This window comes from Coregonus clupeaformis, chromosome 30 (genome assembly GCF_020615455.1).
Source record: "Coregonus clupeaformis isolate EN_2021a chromosome 30, ASM2061545v1, whole genome shotgun sequence".
Classification (NCBI taxonomy): domain Eukaryota; kingdom Metazoa; phylum Chordata; class Actinopteri; order Salmoniformes; family Salmonidae; genus Coregonus; species Coregonus clupeaformis.
In genome coordinates, this window is record NC_059221.1 from 8613101 (window position 1) to 8627455 (window position 14355).

At 41.8% G+C, this 14355-nt stretch overlaps 1 protein-coding gene across 1 annotated transcript in view; it reads right to left on the bottom strand.

Moving 5' to 3' along the window:
* Positions 1 to 1213: 1213 nt before the first annotated feature.
* LOC121546000 (espin-like) overlaps positions 1214 to 14355 on the bottom strand; it is a 121335-nt gene continuing 108193 nt past the window's right edge. Inside the window, exons 12-14 of the mRNA XM_041856957.2 lie at positions 11213 to 11292; positions 10863 to 10874; positions 1214 to 2666 (exon numbers count right to left, since the gene is read on the bottom strand). Of these exons, the coding sequence (XP_041712891.2) occupies positions 2519 to 2666; positions 10863 to 10874; positions 11213 to 11292 (240 nt within the window). The 3' untranslated portion in view covers positions 1214 to 2518. The remainder of the gene's footprint in view (positions 2667 to 10862; positions 10875 to 11212; positions 11293 to 14355) is intronic.

A 14355-nucleotide genomic window follows, 5' to 3' on the forward strand; every position in this document is an offset into this window, starting at 1 on the left:
ATTAAAAGAAAACATGTTTGCTTGTTGAAGTCATAGCGATTTGCAAAATATTATGTTTTTTATGTTTCCTTTTTAATTGGCATGATTGTGGAGTGTTCAATTCTCTTGGATAACAAGAGACATCTGCTTTTGGTTGGACAACACAGTAAATTATGACATCCATAAGACACAATACACAAGACACAAACAATTCACCATGATCACAATAACTTAGTATTTAAGGACATTAATTGAAAAGTAAAAAAGGGTTATATGCTCAAACTGAACAAAAATATAAAAGCAACATGTAGTGTTGGTCCCATGTTTCATGAGCTGAAATAAAAGATCCCAGAAATGTTCCATACGCACAAAAAGCTTATTTTGGGCACAAATTTGTTTACATCCCTGTTAGTGAGCATTTCTCCTTTGCCAAGACAATCCATCCACCTGACAGGTGTGGCATATCAAGAAGCCGATTAAACAGAATGATCATTACACAGGTGCAACTTGTGCTGGGGACAATAAAAGGCCACTCTAAAATGTGCAGTTATGTCACACAACACAATGCCATAGATGTCTCAAGTTTTGAGGGAGCATGAAATTGACATGCTGACTGCAAGAATGTCCACCAGAGCTTTTGCCAGATAATTTTATGTTAATTACTCCATCATAAGCCTCCAATTTGGCAGTACATCCAACCGGCCTCACAACCGCACACCACGTGTAACCATGCCAGCCCAGGACCTGCACATCCAGCTTCTTTACCTGCAGGATCGTCTGAGACCAGCCACCCTGACAGCTGATGAAACTGTGGGTTTGCACAACCAAATAATTTTGGCACAAACTATCAGAAACAATCTCGGGGAAGCTCATCTGCGTGCTCGTCGTCCTCACCAGGGTCTTGACCTGACTGCAGTTCGGCGTTGTAACCGACTTCAGTGGGCAAATGCTCACCTTCAATGGCCACTGGCACGCTGGAGAAGTGTGCTCTTCATAGATTCCGCCAATATCCAATAACTTCGCACAGCCATTGAAGAGGAGTGAGACAACATTCCACAGACCACAATCAACCGCCTGAAGGAGATGTGTCGCGATGCATTAGGCAAATGGTCGTCACACCAAATACGGACTGGTTTTCTGATCCACACCCCTACCAACAGATGCATATCTGTATTCCCAGTCATGTGAAATCCATAGATTAGGGCCTAATGAATTTATTTCAATTGACTGACTTCCTTATATGAACTGTAACTCAGTAAAATCGTTGAAATTGTTGCATGTTGCGTTTATATTTTTGTTCAGCGTTATTATTTATTACTTTAATTAAGTTTTCCACAACTAACAATATTAATAATCCCATTTTAAATTACAGTTATGGTTGCAGTTAAAAACCATTTGATATTCATGTACACTGAAAAATAATAAACAGGTACAGGAGGGACTTTATCAATTCTGTTTCAATAATTTCTCTGGCAGTTCAGATGGGCTCACTGAAAAATAGCATCATTAAGTAGAATGGCCTGATTCTGTATAGGTCTTTGTGCAATACATGGAGATGATATATACAGTATCAAAATGCCATTGCTTATTATGTTAACCATGACACTTTCAATCCTAAAAGCAAACATACAGTAGCCTACAACAGTTTAGTTTTAGACCTCAATTATCAATGTAAGTGTGGGTAAAGCAAATGCATTGATAACAGATCGTGGACATTTTTTCTATTTAGGAAAAACGGCTGGACCTATAGCAATGACAACTTTTCCCACAATGCCCAACAAGACAGACCAACAGATCAACATTGAGCAAGGTTGTGCAAATGTATGGTATTGTGTGGGAATTTCCTACAAAGAGTCATGTTAAATAATGTGAAGTAAAGTAAAGCAAAGCTAGCGTATATGATTCAAGAATAAGGGTCTTCATACAGTTGGGATACGTACAGTTTTTAGCCACTGTTTTGACAGGACAAAAAGGGGTAGGAGCATCTATTCAACGTGTTAATGTAGTCCTTTGAATCAGACACCGCTAACGTTGCGATACGTACAGTTTTTGTCCACAGGACCTTGATGCGGCCACACCATTTCAGGATGGCAGAGCTTTAAAGCATGTTGGGAGGTGGCATGGTCCTGGTTGGTGGGTCGTCACTAGTTAACACAGCCACAAAATCATAATTATGGCTAAACCCTGCCCATTTCTACAATTTCTCTAATTTAACTTTTATTTGAAACATAACCCTAATCACACTGCTAACCTTATGCCTAACCTTAATTTAAGACCAAAAAGCAAATTTTTGTAGCTAATTTTGCCTTTGTGGCTGTGGAATCTGACTTCGTGGTTGTGTTACCTAGTGGAAAACTGGTTGGTGGGGATTGGTTGGCGTGGGGTGTGAAGGGGGTGGGGTGAGGGTTGGGTATGGGAGGGGATTTGGGAGCGGATATTGGTAGTAGTTGGGTTGGGGGCTGGTTGGTTGGTTGACAGCGATGGTGCAGAGGGTTGGACGGGGAGGCAGTTGGAGGGGGCTAGGAAATGGGGGTGCCATCTACTGTTTCGCTATGTCCCCTTTCTTCAGAATGATCTGCCGTTGCCATGGCGCCAACTTGCTCTCGTCGTAACCCATGGTCCTTAGTCGCTCTTGCTCGGTCTTCTCCTCGCTCTCCTTCTCCTTTTTTGCTCGCTCCTCCTCTTTTCTGAGTGCACCAATAAGAGGGAAGGTGAATACAAGGTGTCAGTGTGATTCAATGTGTGACTGTTTCAGCTGGTATTAAGAAACCATTGCCTGATTCACACTATAAGGCCAACCTGAACCCTACTGCGCTGTCTCTGATATGTTCTTTTTACATGGTCATTTCCAGCAACTATGGTGCATGCGTTACCAGGCTAGCCCAGTACAGCTCGCTCGGTTTGGTCCTGTTGTGTGAATAAAAAGGTCACAATTAGCCTGGGCACCAGTCTGTTTAGCTATAATTCCACTCCTTGTCTTCTTTGGCATGACACAGAGTACAAGGAGTGGAATGTAAGCACAAAACAGATTCTGGATTTCAGGCCAGATGTGCTTTAATTAGCTGGGAGTTTAAACTTTTGGGACTATTCTATTGGTTCCATTGTACCGGGAAAACCAAAGCTCAAGTATTTGACCCAGGTCTGGTAACAATGAATACTTTTGGTACCTCCTACAACTGGTTACTACCTGGTAAACATACATTACAGGTAAATAGACTTCTGCCTTATGGATGATTTAACTTTTAAACGTGCCGTATTTCATGCCGCAAGATCAATGAGTTAGTCAGCTAACTCTGATTAACAATCAGCAATGACTGACTGTCCTATTGTATCAAAAAGGCAGCAACATTTGAGGGCTGATAAGAGTCAATACAATAACATGCCTGCCTCTAGTTGATCCATTTTAGATGAAGTCTTAAGGATATTTATTATATGAGAGTTTGACTGCTTCATGAAATAACTTTGCAGGTATGGGGGATGTATAAAATGATGGGTATTATCCTAATACAATTACTGACCAGTAGTTGGAAACCTTGATCTCAAATTCATATAACTTTTCAGTCCATGTGAAACAAAAAATCTAAATGCTATATAGCATCACTACTAACCAGGTTACCATACAAACTTTTTATGTGAGTAATGTACATGTCGGATAAAACATCTCACAACAGGCCTAATGGATACAGCAAATTTGTCTGTCCACATTTGGAAAGTTGACCAAGCAAAATATGCAATGTGGGATCTTTGTCTATAAAATGTATTATGTGAGAAATGGCGGTGGAAATGCCTTTTTGCGCAAATATTGATATAATAACCATCATATAGAAGTAAACATGGAGTCACGCAATTATATGTTGTGTGGTCCCACTACGACTCGGGAAAGCATACAGTTTATTAGGCTACAGATGAAATAAGTTATTTATTTATTTTATTTAACCTTTATTTTAACAGGGAAGACACATTGAAACCTAGGTCTCATTTTCAAATGCGCTCTGTATAATACAACATAAATAAACATTATATATACACATATACAGTGCCTTCGGAAAGTATTCAGAATCCTTTACTTTTCCTACGTTGTTACGTTACAGCCTTATTCTACAATGGATTAAATAAATCCCCCCAAAATAAAATAATAATAAATAAATTCAGCAATCTACACACAATACCACATAATGACAAAGCGAAAACAGGTTCAGATTTTTTTGCTAATGTATTAAAAATAATAAACAGATACCTTATTTACATAAGTATTCAGACCCTTTGCTATGAGACTCGAAATTTAGCTCAGGTGCATCTGTTTCCATTGATCATCCTTGAGATGTTTCTACAACTTTGAGTCCACCTGTGGAAAATTCAATTGATTGGACATGATTTGGTAAGGCACACACCTGTCTATATAAAAGGTCCCACAGTAGACAGTGCATGTCAGAGCAAAAACCAAGCCATCAGGTCGAAGGATTTGTCCATAGAGCTCCGAGACAGGATTGTGTCGAGGCACAGATTTGGGGAAGGGTACTACAAATGTCTGCAGCATTGAAGGTCCCCAAGAACACAGTGGCCTCAATCATTTTTAAACGGAAGATGTTTGGAACCACCAAGACCCTTCCTAGAGCTGGCCGCCCGGCCAAACTGAGCAATCAGGGGAGAAGGGCCTTGGTCTGACAGAGCTCCAGAGTTCCTCTGTGGAGATGGGAGAACCTTCCAGAAGGACAACCATCTCTGCAGCACTCCAGCAAATCAGGCCTTTATGGTAGAGTGGTCAGATGGAAGACATCAGTAAAAGTCACATGAAAGCCTGCTTGGAGTTTGCCAAAAGGCACCTAAAGACTCTCAGACCATGAGAAACAATATTCTTTGGTCTGATAAAACCAAGATTGAACTTTTGGCCTGAATGCCAAGCGTCACATCTGGAGGAAACCTGGCACCATCCCTACGGTGAAGCATGGTGGTGACAGCATCATGCTGTGGGGGTGTTTTTCAGAGGCAGGGACTGGGAGACTAGCCAGGATCGAGGGAAAGATGAATGAAACAAAGTACAGAGAGATTCTTGATGAAAACCTGCTCCAAAGCTGGGGTGAAGGTTAATCTTCGAACAGGACAACGACCCTAAGCACACAGTCAAGACAACGCAGGAGTGGCTTCGGACAAGTCTCTGAATGCCCTTGAGTGGCCCAGCCAGAGCACGGACTTGAACCCGGTCGAACATCTCTAGCGAGAACTGAAAATAGCTGTGCAGCGACTCTCCCCATCCAACCTGACAGAGCTTGAGAGGAACTGTAGAGAAGAATGGAAGGAACTCCCCAAATACAGGTGTGCCAAGCTTGTAGCGTCATACCCAAGAAGACTCGAGGCTGTAATCGCTGCTAAAGGTGCATCAACAAAGCACTGAGTAAAGGGTCTGAATACTTAAGTAAATGTGATAATTCAGTTTTAATTTTTTTTATAAATTTGCAAACATTTCTAAAAACCAGTTTTTGCTTTGTCATTGTGAGGTATTGTGTGTAGATTGATGAGGGAAATAAACAATTTAATCCATTTTAGGATAAGGATGTAAACGTAACAAAATGTGGAAAAAGTCAAGGGATCTGAATACTTTCCGAATGCACTGTATGTGTGCGTACAGTGGGGGAAAAAAGTATTTAGTCAGCCACCAATTGTGCAAGTTATCCCACTTAAAAAGATGAGAGGCCTGTAATTTTCATCATAGGTACACATCAATTATGACAGACAAAATGAGAAAAAAATATCCAGAAAATCACATTGTAGGATTTTTAATGAATTTATTTGCAAATTATGGTGGAAAATAAGTATTTTGTCAATAACAAAAGTTTCTCAATACTTTGTTATATACCCTTTGTTGGCAATGACACAGGTCAAACGTTTTCTGTAAGTCTTCACAAGGTTCACACACACTGTTGCTGGTATTTTGGCCCATTCCTCCATGCAGATCTCCTCTAGAGCAGTGATGTTTTGGGGCTGTCGCTGGGCAACACGGACTTTCAGCTCCCTCCAAAGATTTTCTATGGGGTTGAGATCTGGAGACTGGCTAGGCCACTCCAGGACCTTGAAATGCTTCTTACGAAGCCACTCCTTCGTTGCCCGGGCGGGTGTGTTTGGGATCATTGTCATGCTGAAAGACCCAGCCACGTTTCATCTTCAATGCCCTTGCTGATGGAAGGAGGTTTTCACTCAAAATCTCACGATACATGGCCCCATTCATTCTTTCCTTTACACGGATCAGTCGTCCTGGTCCCTTTGCAGAAAAACAGCCCCAAAGCATGATGTTTCCACCCCTATATGCTTCACAGTAGGTATGGTGTTCTTTGGATGCAACTCAGCATTCTTTGTCCTCCAAACACAACGAGTTGAGTTTTTACCAAAAAGTTATATTTTGGTTTCATCTGACCATATGACATTCTCCCAATCCTCTTCTGGATCATCCAAATGCACTCTAGCAAACTTCAGACGGGCCTGGACATGTACTGGCTTAAGCAGGGGGGACACGTCTGGCACTGCAGGATTTGAGTCCCTGGCGGCGTAGTGTGTTACTGATGGTAGGCTTTGTTACTTTGGTCCCAGCTCTCTGCAGGTCATTCACTAGGTCCCCCCGTGTGGTTCTGGGATTTTTGCTCATCATTCTTGTGATCATTTTGACCCCACGGGGTGAGATCTTGCGTGGAGCCCCAGATCGAGGGAGATTATCAGTGGTCTTGTATGTCTTCCATTTCCTAATAATTGCTCCCACAGTTGATTTCTTCAAACCAAGCTGCTTATCTATTGCAGATTCAGTCTTTCCAGCCTGGTGCAGGTCTACAATTTTGTTTCTGGTGTCCTTTGACAGCTCTTTGGTCTTGGCCATAGTGGAGTTTGGAGTGTGACTCTTTGAGGTTGTGGACAGGTGTCTTTTATACTGATAACAAGTTCAAACAGGTGCCATTAATACAGGTAACGAGTGGAGGACAGAGGAGCCTCTTAAAGAAGAAGTTACAGGTCTGTGAGAAATCTTGCTTGTTTATAGGTGACCAAATACTTATTTTCCACCATAATTTGCAAATAAATTCATAAAAAATCCTACAATGTGATGTTCTGGATTTTTTTTTCTCAATTTGTCTGTCATAGTTGACGTGTACCTATGATGAAAATTACAGGCCTCTCATCTTTTTAAGTGGGAGAACTTGCACAATTGGTGGCTGAGTAAATACTTTTTCCCCCCACTGTATATACACACGACCGTTCAGAAGTTTGGGGTCACTTAGAAAAGTTTTCAAAAGAAAAGGTATTTTTTTGTCCATTAAAATAACATCAAATTGATCAGAAATAGAGTGTAGACATTGTTAATGTTGTAAATGGCTATTGTAGCTGGAAACGGCTGATTTTTTATGGAATATCTACATAGGCCCATTATCATTACCCATCAGTCCTGTGTTACAATGGCACGTTGTGTTTGCTAATCCAAGTTGATCATTTTAAAAGGCTAATTGATCATTAGAAAACCTTTTTGCAATTATGTTAGCACAGTTAAACTGTTGTGCTGATTTAAAGAAGCAATAAAACTGGCCTTCTTGAGACTAGTTGAGTATCTGGAGCTTCAGCAATTGTTGGTTCGATTACAGGCTCAAAATGGCCAGAAACAAATAACTTTCTTCTGACACTCGTCAGTCTATTCTTGTTCTGAGAAATGAAGGCTATTCCATGCGAGAAATTGCCAAGAAACTGAAGATCTCGTACAACGCTGTGTACTACTCCCTTCACAGGACAGCGCAAACTGGCTCTAACCAGAATAGAAAGAGGAGTGGGAGGCCCCGGTGCACAACTGAGCAAGAGGACACATACATTAGTGTGTCTTGTTTGAGAAACAGACTCCTCACAGGTCCTCAACTGACAGCTTCATTAAATAGTACCCGCAAAACACCAGTCTCAACGTCAACAATGAAGAGGCGATTCCGGGATGCTGACCTTCTAGGTAGAGTTGCAAAGAAAAAGCCATATCTCAGACTGGCCAATAAAAAGAAGAGATTAAGATGGACAGACACTGGACAGAGGCAGATTGGAAAAAGTGATATGGACAGACGAATCGAAGTTTGAGGTGTTCGGATCACAAAGAATAATATTTGTGAGACGCAGACCAAATGAAAAGATGCTGGAGGAGTGCTTGATGCCATCTGTCAAGCATGGCGGAGGCAATGTGATGGTCTGGGGTTGCTTTGGTGGTGGTAAAGTGGGAGATTTGTACAGGGTAAAAGGGATCTTGAAGAAGGAAGGCTATCACTCCATTTCGCAACACCATGCCATACCCTGTGGACGGCGCTTGATTGGAGCCAATTTCCTCCTACAACAGGACAATGACCCAAAGCACAGCTCCAAACTATGCAAGAACTATTTAGGGAAGAAGCAGTCAGCTGGTATTCTGTCTATAATGGAGTGGCCAGCACAGTCACCGGATCTCAACCCTATTGAGCTGTTGTGGGAACAGCTTGACCATATGGTACGTAAGAAGTGCATATCAAGCCAATCCAACTTGTGGGAGGTGCTTCAGGAAGCATGGGGTGAAATCTCTTCAGATTACCTCAACAAATTGACAACTAGAATGCCAAAGGTCTGCAAGGCTGTAATTGCTGCAAATGGAGGATTCTTTGACTAAAGCAAAGTTTGAAGGACACAATTATTATTTCTATTAAAAATCATTATTTCTAACCTTGTCAATGACTACATTTCCTATGCATTTTGCTATATTTCCAATTCAAACTCATTTCATGTATGTTTTCATGGAAAACAAGGAAATTCCTAAGTGACCCCAAACTTTTGAAGGGTAGTGTATATCATTTAAATATACACAGTACCAGTTAAAAGTTTGGACAAGGGTTTTTCTTTATTTTTACTACTTTCTACATTGTAGAATAATAGTGAAGACATCGAACCTATAAAATAACACATATGGAATCACGTAGTAACCAAAAAAGTGTTCAACAAATCAAAATATATTTTATATTTGAGATTCTTAAAATAGCCACCCTTTGCCTTGATGACAGCTTTGTACACTCTTGGCATTCTCTCAACCAGATTCACCTGGAATGCTTTTCCAACAGTCTTGAAGGAGTTCCCACATATACTGAGCACTTGTTGGCTGCTTTTCCTTCACTCAGCCGTCCGACTCATCCCAAACCATCTCAATTGGGTTGATGTCAGGGGATTGTGGAGGCCAGATCATCTTATGCAGCACTCCATCCCTCTCCTTCTTGGTAAAATAGCCCTTACACAGCCTGGAGGTGTGTTGGGTCATTGTCCTGTTGATTAACAAATGATAGTCTCACTAAGCCCAAACCAGATGGGATGGTGTATCACTGCAGAATGCTGTGGTAGCCATGCTTGTTAAGTGTGCCTTGAATTCTAAATAAATCAGACAGTGTCACCAGAAAAGCACCCCCACACCATAACACCACCTCCTCCATGCTTTACGGTGGGAAATACACATGTGGAGATAATCCGTTCACCCACACCGCGTCGCACAAGGACAAGGCGGTTTGAACCAGAAATCTCCAATTTGGACCCAGACCAAAGGACACATTTCCACCGGTCTAATGTTCATTGCTCATGTTTCATGGCCCAAGCAAGTCTCTTCTTCTTATTGGTGTCTTTTAGTATTGGTTTCTTTGCAGCAATTCGACCATGAAGGCCTGATTCACACAGTCTCCTCTGAACACATGATGTTGAGATGTCTGTTACTTGAACTCTGTGAAGCATTTATTTGGGCTGCAATTTCTGAGGCTGGTAACTCTAATTAACTTATCCTCTGCAGCAGAGGTAACTCTGGGTCTTCCTTTCCTGTGGCGGTCCTCATGAGAGCCAGTTTCATCATAACACTTGATGGTTTTTGCGACCGCACTTGAAGAAACGTTCGAAGTTCTTGGAATTTTCCGTATTGACTGACCTTCACGTCCTAAAGTAATGATGGACTGTCGTTTCTCTTTGCTTATTTGAGCTGTTCTTGCCATAATATGGACTTGGTCTTTTACCAAATAGGGCTATCTTCTGTATACCACCCTTACCTTGTCACAACACAACTGATTGGCTTAAACGCATTAAGAAGGAAAGAAATTCCACAAATTAACTTTTAAGAAGGCACACCTGTTAATTGAAATGCATTTCAGGTGACTACCTCATGAAGCTGGTTGAGAGAATGCCAAGAGTGTGCAAATCTGTCAACAAGGCAAAGGGTGGCTATTTGAAGAATCTCAAATATAAAATATATTTTGATTTGTTTAACACTGTTTTGGTTACTACATGATTCCATATGTGTTATTTCATAGTTTTGATGTCTTCACTATTATTCTACAATGTAGAAAATAGTAAAAATAAAGAAAAACCCTGGAATGAGTAGGTGGTGTCCAAACTTTTGACTGGTACTGTATATATACACACATACTGTCGATAAATAAAAATACAAAAACACATAAAACATCCAAATCACCCAGAAAAAAAGTTGCATTCCTCCACAAAAAAAGCTAGACTTTCAATTGCCCGAACGGCACCAGAACATCAAGATGAATTGTATTTTGAAAAAAAATTCAGCAATACGTTGCATGTTGATGGCACATTCTCTATATAACACAACATTGTTTACGGGAAAAAAAATCTGTAGATTTGAAAATACGATGGACACTCATTTAACTTATTTTATTTGGTACGTTGGAATCTTTTTTCATTACACAACCTTTTGTCCGCAACAAATCAGTTTGGTGGGAAAATGCGCATATTGTTTTGATGCAGATTTTAAAATATTTGCATGAAAACCGGTCGCAAATTGGATGGAAACCTAGCTAATGATAAACTATTGTTATGTGGCATATTATAAATGAAAATGTAATAGAATGTTTTCTTACCTTTCTTGCTCCCTGCCCGACCCGGAGTAGGTAAGCACAAAGGGGAATTTAAGTAATTACAGTGTTAATGCATGGCATTCAAAATGTTACATCACTTAATGACTACAGGAAATAATGTGTATAGTGGTTATACAGTAGGTAGCTATATACTCTAAACATTTCATGATCTACATGATTTTTTTATCAACCCACCCATCAGAACTTGAGGGCGGAAAAAAATATAGAAAAAAAAAGAAAGTAAACATTAACCAAGACAAACAGACATAAACAACCAGAGAAATTGGCAGAAGGGAGGACAAATCAGAGAGCAGTGAACAGATAGTGGAGTGACAGTGGAGGCCCTCACTCACTTCTCTTCATCAAGCTTTTTCTTCATGATGTCCCTCCGCCACGCTGGCATGGACGCCACACGGGCCACCTCCTCATCCACCTGCAGAGGACCAAACACACAGGAGCCAACACCGTCACAATGGGGCCACACTTTTAACACTGTCCCTGCCCCCAACTCCACTACTACAGTCATCCCATTTGCCTCCAAGAAACTGAGACTTTCCCATCCTTTGTTGTTTCTTCTATGATGTAGCTCACAAAGGTGAAGCATTTTAGATTTTTGACCATTTATAATGCTTAAACAGTATGGCTTAAACATATACTGTAAAGAGCTGACCTGGCTTCGAATACCATTTTAAAAATACATTTAAAATACATTATCTGGGCTTTGTTGAGCTTGCCTGGCGCAAGGTAACAAATAGAGTAGTCACAACACTGCAAACCTCACCCATCTGGCATTCCAGACAGGCTAAAGCAATTTCAAATAGTATTTGAACCCAGGTCTAGACCAGATCAGCCAGACTCTGGAACCAAGAAAGCGAAGGTAACCTGCCTAAATGACTACCTCCCCATAGCACTCACGTTGATAGCCATGAAGTGCATTGAAAGGCTGGTCATGGCTCACATCCGCACCATCATCCCGGACACCCTGGACCCACTCCATTTCGCATACCGCCCCAACAGATCCACAGATAACGCAATCTCAAATCGCACTCCACACTGCCCTTTCCCACCGGGACAGAAGGAACACCTATATGAGAATGCTGTTCATTGACTACAGCTCAGTATCCAACACCATCGTGCCCACAAAGCTCATCACTAAGCTAAGGATCCTGGGACTAAACACCTCCTTCTGCAAGTCGATCGTGGGCTCAAAAAGTTATACAGCTGCACCAGTGAGACTATCCTGACCGGTTGCATCACCGCCTGGTACGGCAACTGCTCGGCATCCAACTAAGGCGCTACAGAGGGTAGTGCGTACAGCCCAGTACATCACTGGGGCCAAGCTTCCTGACATCCAGGACCTACAGTTGAAGGGGGAAGTTTACATACGCCTTAGCCAAATACATTTAAACTAAGTTTTTCACAATTCCTGACATTTAATCCTAGTACAAATTCCCTGTCTTTGGTCAGTTAGGATCACCACTTTATTTTAAGAATGTGAAATGTCAGAATAATAGTAGAGAGAATTATTTATTTCAGCTTTTATTTCATCACATTCCCAGTGGTTCAGAAGTTTACATACACTCAATCAGTATTATTACCTGATGGCGCCGGAGAAGATGGCTGCCGTTTTACAGCCCTCTAACCAATTGTACTATGTGTGTTTTTTTGCGTTATTTGTAATTTATTCTGTACATAATGTTTCTGCCATCGTCTCTTATAACCAAAAAGCGCTCGTATTCACCTCGAATTGGACAAAGATGTTTTCTTCAACGAGTCGGATGCGAAGGATATCCTACAGACACCCGACAAGGCCCAAATCCCCGTCATTCGCAGGAGAAAGAGACGGCGATATTATGGACGTAGGTCGGGGTGCCTTGTAAGGATCCGACGGCGAGCGAGTAAACTGCCTCTTCCATCAATCCTATTAGCCAATGTTCAATCATTTGAAAATAAATTAGATGACCTAATATTACGGTTATCCTACCAACGGGACATTAAAAACTGTAATATATTATGTTTCACCGAGTCGTGGCTGAACGACGACATGGACAACATAGAGCTGATGGGATGTACGCTACATCGGCAGGATAGAATGGCTGACTCCGGTAAGACAAGGGGTGGCGGTCTGTGTATATTTGTAAACAACAGCTGGTGCACAAAATCAAATACTAAGGAAGTCTCGAGGCTTTGTTCGCCTGAGGTAGAGTATCTTATGATAAGCTGTAGACCACACTATTTACCAAGAGAGTTTTCATCTATATTTTTCATAGCTGTCTATTTACCACCACAAACCAATGCTGGCATTAAGATTGCACTCAATGACCTGTATACGGCCATAACTAAACAGGAAAACGCTCATCCAGAGGCAGCGCTTCTAGTGGCCGGGGACATTAATGCAGGGAAACTTAAATCAGTTGTACCTAATTTCTACCAGCATGTTAAATGTGCAACCAGAGGGAAAAAAAACTCTAGACCACCTTTATTCCACACATAGAGACGCATACAAATCTGACCATAACGCTTTCCTCCTGATTCCTGCTTATAAGCAAAAACTAAAGCAGGAAGCACCAGTGACTCGGTTAATAAAAAAGTGGTCAGATGACGCAGATGCCAAGCTACAGGACTGTTTTGCTAGCACAGACTGGAACATGTTCCGGGATTCTTTAGATGGCATTGAGGAGTACACCACATCAGTCACTGGCTTCATCAATAAATGTATCGATGACGTCGTCCCCACAGTGACCGTACGTACATACCCCAACCAGAAGCCATGGATTACTGGCAACATCCGCACTGAGCTAAAGGGTAGAGCTGCCGCTTTCAAGGAGCGGGACTCTAACCCGGACGCTTATAAGAAATCCTGCTATTCCCTCCGACGAACCATCAAACAGGCAAAGAGTCAATACAGGACTAAGATTGAATCGTACTACACTGGCTCTGAAGCTCGTCGGATGTGGCAGGGCTTCAAAACTATTACAGACTACAAAAGGGAAGCACAGCCGCGAGCTGCCCAGTGACACAAGCCTACCAGACAAGCTAAACCACTTCTATGCTCGCTTTGAGGCAAGCAACACTGAAGCATGCATGAGAGCACCAGCTGTTCTGGATGACTATGTGATCACGCTCTCCGTAGCCGATGTGAGTAAGACTTTTAGGCAGGTCAACATTCACAAGGCCGGATTACCAGGACGTGTACTCCGAGCATGTGCTGATCAACTGGCAAGTGTCTTCACTGACATTTTCAACATGTCCCTGACTGAGTCTGTAATACCAACATGTTTCAGGCAGACCACCATTGTCCCGTGCCCAAGGACACCAAGATAACCTGCCTAAATGACTACCGACCCGTAGCACTGACGTCTGTAGCCATGAAGTGCTTTGAAAGGCTGGTCATGGCTCACATCAACACCATTATCCCAGAAACCCTAGACCCACTCCAATTTGCATACCGCCCCAACAGATCCACAGATGATGCAATCTCTTTTGCACTCCACAC